Source organism: Leptinotarsa decemlineata, unplaced genomic scaffold (assembly GCF_025532065.1).
Source record: "Leptinotarsa decemlineata unplaced genomic scaffold, Ldec_3_MD MMD2_tig00003192_RagTag_RagTag, whole genome shotgun sequence".
In the NCBI taxonomy this organism is placed as follows: Eukaryota; Metazoa; Arthropoda; class Insecta; order Coleoptera; family Chrysomelidae; genus Leptinotarsa; species Leptinotarsa decemlineata.
The window spans coordinates 3,890,046-3,897,441 of NW_027412582.1; the positions used below are offsets into that span (position 1 = coordinate 3,890,046).

General features: G+C 34.5%; 1 protein-coding gene across 1 annotated transcript; it reads right to left on the reverse strand.

Annotated features, from left to right (window-relative positions):
- Positions 1-5,463: 5,463 nt before the first annotated feature.
- LOC111502725 (piggyBac transposable element-derived protein 3) lies at positions 5,464-6,738 on the reverse strand. Its single transcript, XM_023156881.2, has 2 exons — positions 6,509-6,738; positions 5,464-6,310 (listed from the first exon to the last, which is right to left on the reverse strand). The coding sequence occupies exons 1-2, from the start codon at positions 6,520-6,522 to the stop codon at positions 5,695-5,697; spliced, it is 630 nt and encodes a 209-aa protein (XP_023012649.2). The 5' UTR covers positions 6,523-6,738; the 3' UTR covers positions 5,464-5,694.
- Between the last annotated feature and the right edge of the window lie 658 nt (positions 6,739-7,396).

Below are 7,396 nucleotides of genomic sequence, written 5' to 3' on the forward strand. Positions count from 1 at the left end.
TACAATTGAACAATTTTGGTCTATGGTGCTTTCTTTCTTAAACTGTTATGCAGAGTTGATTTACATTTTCTCTTGATCCTCACATTACAGTTAATTTGGATTATATTCAGTAATCTCTAATTAATCTCTATTCAAAAGCATCTCTTTTGGAAGACGAAAAATCTATGCTTCTGAAATAGTTTGAAGATATGAAAATGTATATTTATATTTTTTACAACCAAATATAATTTGGTTGTATGATCTTTTTTTACTTAGGTAATTCATATACATTTTCAACCATAAAAACGACAAAAATCAATCAGGTCTGAGAATAGCTTTTGATTTTTTCATTCACAAAATTATCTTCGATATTTTATGTTCATAATTTCACAAAAGTAATATAGATGGGAAGTGTTTTGATTTTCATTTTACCAGCAAAACATTGGAGGAATATATTTTCTTACAGGTGTATTGGAAGATACAGAAATATTGTTTTATTGTTATTGCTTTTTATTCTCTTTCAGGAAAATATTACACTTGAACAATTTTGGTTTATGGTGCTTTCTTTCTTGAATTTTTATGCAGAGTTGATTTCCTCACATTACAGTTAATTTGGATTATATTCAGTAATCTCTAATTAATCTCTATTCTAAAGCATCTCTTTTGGAAGGTGAAAAATCTATGCTTCTGAAATAGTTTGAAGATGTGAAATTGTATATATTTTTTACAATCAAATATATTTGGTTGTATGGTCTTTTTTTACTTATGTAATTTATATGCATTTTCAACCATAAAATCGACAAAAATCATTCAGGTCTGAGATTAGCCTTTGATTTTTTCATTGATTTTCTCATTTTTCATATTTTGTGCCCTCATTTTTACAAAGATAATATAGGGTATATGCGCCAGTAGTCGACAACTTTAAGAATAATTCGATGAACTCGAATTTGAATAGTTTGATTAGAGCTTATCAGGTTGACAAATGTCAGAGGGACGCTGAACCCGTGATCCCTCAAGTTCAAGGATGTTGAGCTAGTTACATAAAGATTTTCCTACTTCTTCCACTTGGGAGGAATGTTTTCATCGGCGTCGATGATAGCTCTGGTTGCAGGAGTTGACAGAGATTGAAAAAATACTAATAAAAAAGACCTGATGACATAAAATTATTATATATTCAATAGTTAAAAAATGACGTACAGAATAAATTAAACGTGAAAATTCCTTTTCCTACAAAAAAAAGTTTGAATGAATACTCTTTTTATGTACAAAACATGCAAACAATCTCTCATTTCAACGTTCTCATAAAACTCTTCAATAAATTCAGTACACATAAGGTGATACCACAAAACCATTTATCACAGCCAATATTCTTAAGTTGATCATCTTCTGCATCACTGTCCAAATCATCAGCATATGATGAACATTTTTTGCTTTTCCTTGAACACACTGGGAATGCTATCACTTCCTGAAGCATCTGTGATTGTTGTTGAAATCTTTTGTTTTTTCTTTGGTCGACTAGATTTTTTCGGTATTGCTTCAGTTGCCTTTCTCTTTTCCTTTTTTTTTTCTTCTGTTTCCTTCTTTTGTCTACATTCTTTTTCTGTTAGGAATTTTCGATATAATGAAGATGAAATTGCAGAGTGAAGTTTTTCCTTCTTTCGTTTTCTGTCGTTACTTAATGACACTGGCCAAAATAAGGCCGATCGCCCACGGTGCGACTGTTTTGAGACAAAAGTTGCAAACTAGTTTACTCTACAACCAGTTTCCAACTAATTGGAAACTTGTGCACGCACACGGATGCGACATTATGAAATGTTTTTTATCAGTTTTGTGTTCAGTGTTGGGTGTTGGCATAAGCAGTGTTATAATTGATAATAATTATTTTTACAATGTTATATCGCCGTAGACAACGTAGGGCAGGAAGGGAATACTGGGTCCATTCATACATAATGGAAAATCGCAATTCTAGACTGTTTGTAGCAGCACAGGAACTATCTCAAACAGAAAGAAAGTTTATAGCTTTTTATCGAATGTCGAAAGAATCGTACCTAGAATTTATTGACAAGGATCATTAGCCCTCTCATAGAAAAGATAGACACAAACACGAGGGAATGTGTGTCTGCAGAGGAAAGAATTTTGATTACTCTAAGGCAGTGTTTTCCAAAGTGTGGGTCGCGACCCCTGGGGGGTCGCAATGAGGTACTAGGGGGGTCGCCGGAAATTTCCAAAATAAGACAAAAACACTACTTTGTTAAATCATGTATTTTTATTTTAATAAAGCCGTAAATAAAAATTAACAATTAATTATCAAACGAAACATAAAACTAAATATTAAAAGTCCTTAAAAAGTCCTTAAAAGTAAAAGAAAAAAATAAAGTCAAATATTACAATGTTAATGAGACCCATGCGCCTGTTTTTTTGAAACTAGTCTTTCAAATCTAGGCTGTGTATTTGAGACACACACAATTATATCGTTTTCAAGTACGAGACGATTTCTCACTTTTGTTTTAATGGCAGTCATAGACGAGAAACTTAACTCACATAAATATGATGTTACAAATGGAACCAAACATTTTACAGCTTCATTCGCCAACTGAGGGTATTCCTGCATCTTTTTGGTCCAAAATTCGTCCGGGTTCTGGGAAAAAAATTGGAGCTTCAACATTCCATCACTTGATATTTCAATAAGTTGTTCTTTCATGTTTATTGGTATTTCAGCATGTTGAAAGGAATCGGCTAAAAACGGATTCAGTATCCATCTGCAACTGTCGCAACTGTTTTGAATTTCTTCGGGGAAATAATCACAGAGCTGTTGTTTCAAATTAAGCAAAGTAACTTGCATGCCTGCATAAACTTGTTCAAAATTTGTAGCACTGTAACATACATTTTCTATAATTTCCTGAACGCACTGGAATGAATCGAGCTGCTTTTTGCCAAGTGAAGTTGACCATAAATCGATTTTTCTTATAAACCCCTTAATTTTATCTTTGGCTGTAATTATATTAATGTCGCGACCTTGCAAATTACTGTTCAAAATATTTAATTGTTCGAATATATCAGCAAGGAAACCTAGTTTCAAAAGCCAAATAGGATCGGAAAATTGATTTTCATATGGGGACTTCTCATCTTTCAAATACATTAAAAGCTCTGCTCTCAAGTGAAATACTCTTTTTAAGACGTTGCCCCTTGAAAGTCACCTTCCTTCGGTGTGATAAAGAAGATTTTGAAATATAGCACCCATGTCTTCGCAGATTTTTCGAAAAATACGGGTCTGTAAAGCTTTTCCTTCAATGGAATTTACAACTTTAATGATGGATTTCATAACACGGTCCATTTCAGGAGGTAAAGCTTTTGACGCCAGAGCCTCTCGATGTAAAAAACAATGTCTCCATGTGACGACAAGACCAGATTGATGTCCTGTCATAGCTTTAGCGCCATCTGTGCATATAGCAATACATTTTCCCCAGTCAATAACATATTTACTTGTGCGTTTCACAAAACTGTCGAATAAACATTTTCCAGTGGTATTGGTCTCCAATGGGGAACAAAATAAAATATCTTCTTGAATGCCATTATTTGTATCATATCTTACAAACGTAATGAATTGGGCACAGTTAGATATATCCGTGGATTCGTCCATTTGAAGAGAGAAGTACGTGCATTTATTAAGATTTTCCACAACTTGCGCTTGAATATCTTCTGCCATATCACTAATTCTTCTTTGGATAGTATTATTTGACAGGGGTATTGTTTTTAACTTTGCAGGCTCTTTTTCACCAATCATTATATGTACCATTTCAACAGCTGCTGGCAAAATCAGATTTTCAGCAATTGTGTGCGGATTACTAGTTTTGGCAACGCGATAAGCAACTTTATAACTTGCTAATAATGCTTTTTCGTTAGTAGTGGTTGCCAATTGAAAAGTATCTTGCTGTTTGTGAAGGGCGTTCAGCTTTCTTTCAAAGAATTCTACGGGCTTGTCTTTTTTATCTGGATGTTTGCTATTTAAATGTCGAAGTAACTTTGATGGCTTCATGCTTTCGTTTGACAATACTTCTCCACAAATAACACATTGTGGTTTATTGGAAATAATGGTAAAACCATATTTAAGATATTCATCACTGTAAAGCCTGTTTTTCTTTTTATCACTGCCACTTTCAGACGTAGATGGTTCTGCACTTCTTTTTAAAAACTTATCCATAATTTGTAATTTATCGTAGACGTAAATACGTAAACTGGAATACGTAAGTCGCAAAATATTTACTCATTACTTAACCCAGATACTCCCGAAATTATTTTTTCGAAAATTTTCCATAATGGTTCTTTTTTCTGCTCAATTAAATTACAAAAAACATACTTTTTAATATTTTCCTTATCTATCTACTGAAAGAACTGATATATATACCGTTCTTTTAAAAGGACGGTGGCATAATAAACATCTACATGAATATTCATATCGTTTTATTCATATCTCTATTCTATAAAAGTTAACCTGAGAAACATTTCATAATAACTCTATTTTGTATGATATTCAAGAAAACAACTTTTAGGGTGTAGTGCTATATCACATTTATCGCATCTGAATTTTACCTTTTTATGACACTGTCCACATCTTGTCTGATTTTCTTGATAAACTATCAGATGATCTAAATGATCGTATCGAGAATGTTCATGTAAGTAGGCACTTGGTCTAATAGGACCTCGTTTGCTAGTTTTCTTATGAGTCTCTAAAATACCCTGAGCAAGAGATCGACGAAATGCCAGTTGATCCATCTTACCGCCTTGTAATTTATGCAGCTGCCAAGAATTTTGCACGGCCATATCCAAACATTGACTAATCAAAGGGAAATACCACTTTTTGCCTCTGATAGAGACACGATAGAGACTCACATTTTGGTCGGCTCTATCTACGCCTCCTATATTTTTATTGTACTTTTTGATGATATTTGGTTGTTTAACAACGATTTTTTTCTTTTCTTTCTGTGAATATCGTGAAACACTGGCTAGGGGAAAAACAGATTCAGAGTTGGATGCCATTGTCACTATACTGTTATCGTGCCATTTACAAACTAGAATATTTTCTTTTTCTTCCAGTACGTAATCAAATATACCCCGGACTTCTTTCTTCATTATAGTAGAACTCTTTATGGAACAATTTGGAATTCTATTTTCTCGAGCAGTGCCCGTTGCTCTTATTCTTCGATCTCTCAATACCATTAGAAGATCGAAAGATGTGAAAAAATTATCAAAAAAAAAATGGAATGTTAAACATCCTTTCTCAGATACGAGAGCATCAGCAAAACTCAATATAACGCTGGCACCTAGACCTAGATTTTTATATCTTTCTGACAAGTTGGTAAGGCTCAAACCACTCGATGTAACCTTTTGAAGAAGTTCCTGTCTATAACTTGTAGCCCCATCTTATGGGCTTACCTTTTATGAATTGTTTCGAACCATGGCGTCCAAAATACTTAGTATCTCGTCGATACTATGACATTCCTGAACGGGTGCAAAAGTGATGAATCTTTTATTAAGTGCTTCCACAAGAGGTCGTATTTTTGAAAATTTGTCGCTTACATTCAGGATTGTATTATCGTTACAATGAATATTTTGCATAATGAAATTGAATCTGTTTCTCGATATTGCAGAAGTCACTAGTTTGCTACCAGCATCATCATTACTTTCCCAATACAAGGATCTTCTGGAAAAGTAGTGTTAGCCACTTAGTAATAGTACTCCAAAAAAACATTTTATTTCATTGAGACTTATGTCACCAGGTCTATTTTTTTGGATTGAATACAAATTGGTATAGTCAGTTATCATTTGCCATACTTCATCATCAAAAAATAAGCTGAAGAGTTCTACTGACGATAACTGATTACTTGGTCCTTGTATATTTTTCCAGGAAGTCATGTTATCTTTAATATCTCTCTCAACCCAGTTACATGATTTTGCTTTCTTTTTTTTGTACCTTATAAAATATGACAAGGGACAATTTTCTTCAAATTCGTCATTTCTCTTATAAGAGTTATCTTGACTTATGTCGTTATTTTCCATGCCATTATTTTCGTCAGGAAAATCTAATTCATCCTTATTTCCTACATTTTCTTCCTCGCCTGAGTTCAGCCTTATTTCTACTTCTGCGTTGAGCTGCCCTGCAGGAAGATTATCGATACCGACATTTTCTTCGTCTCCTGAATCCTCGTCTGTATCTCCTTCATTAGCATTAATAGGTGGAAAAAGCACTATAGCATCTGGTAACTTTGTATCATCATCAATATTTTCTATCTCTTCCATGAGTTCAAGAGCCGTAAGAGGTCTCTTGAAATAACTGTAACGATAAAAAAAGTTTGTAGTACCTGTTCATGCCACTGGCCTTTATAAAGGACAGCACATATTTTCAACAAAATGTACGAAAAAAAATAAAAAATTTGTTTATTTTAGTTATCAAATATGAAGAACAATATTTTTACGTTTCGATAAACATAACTTTGTCAAAATAAATAAATTTCAATAAATTCTACCTTACCTCCAATTGTCCATATCTGTTACGCACAAATACAAGCAAACTCAATTATAAACTGAAGCTTACAGAAGTGAAATTTTTGTTATCTATTCACTGCAATAACTGACACATAGGTTAACTGTACATATAAGTAGGCGCCATCTATGAAAGAATGAATAAAATTCTTGAAATATAGGAATCTAGAAGCTGACCTATTAAAAGGACAGTGGCATTATCTGGGTTAATACCGCTGCATTCGCCACAACGTGCTGTTTCGAACTGAGGTCTCCGTGGTTATCTTGGTTATGTCGAGTTCTGAATAATTTAAATCCCTGTCTCTTTAATCTATCTGGGTTGACATCTATTAGGTTTTTTGGGTTTTGGCGACAGAGACAAGTCTCTGTCGACTTCTTGTAGCTTGGCTATGTTTGTAGAAGTTTCCATTCTTCTATTTTTTCTTTCTTTTGTCGTGCAGACATAGGTTTCTTCAGCTTCTCTTTTCAATTTTTTCCGACAAGCATGGCTTGCAGGACTGGAAATTTCGTTAGAATTTCCTGCAGCTGCCCTAGGGCCGTTGGGAGACCTTCGGGAGAGCTGTGGGAATTCTCCGCTGCGGACACGGCTCTCGCATATGAGATTCCGTCTCTGACTGTATTTTGTCTGGCTGTCCTCGGGTTTGTGGGCTGCCGTCTGTCATTTGGCACGTCAGTGGCCGTTTTTTTTGTTTTCTGGGCGTTCTGGGCACCCAGAGAAACTGGCTGGATGCTCGCCTTTACTGTTGAAACACCGCATGGGCGAGTTTTTTTGTCTTCTGCACTCGTTTGTTAAGTGTCGTCCGGCACATTTTACGCAAGCGGGAACTGCTTTACAGTTCCGCTGTGTGTGTCCGAACTTCTGACACCTAAAACACTG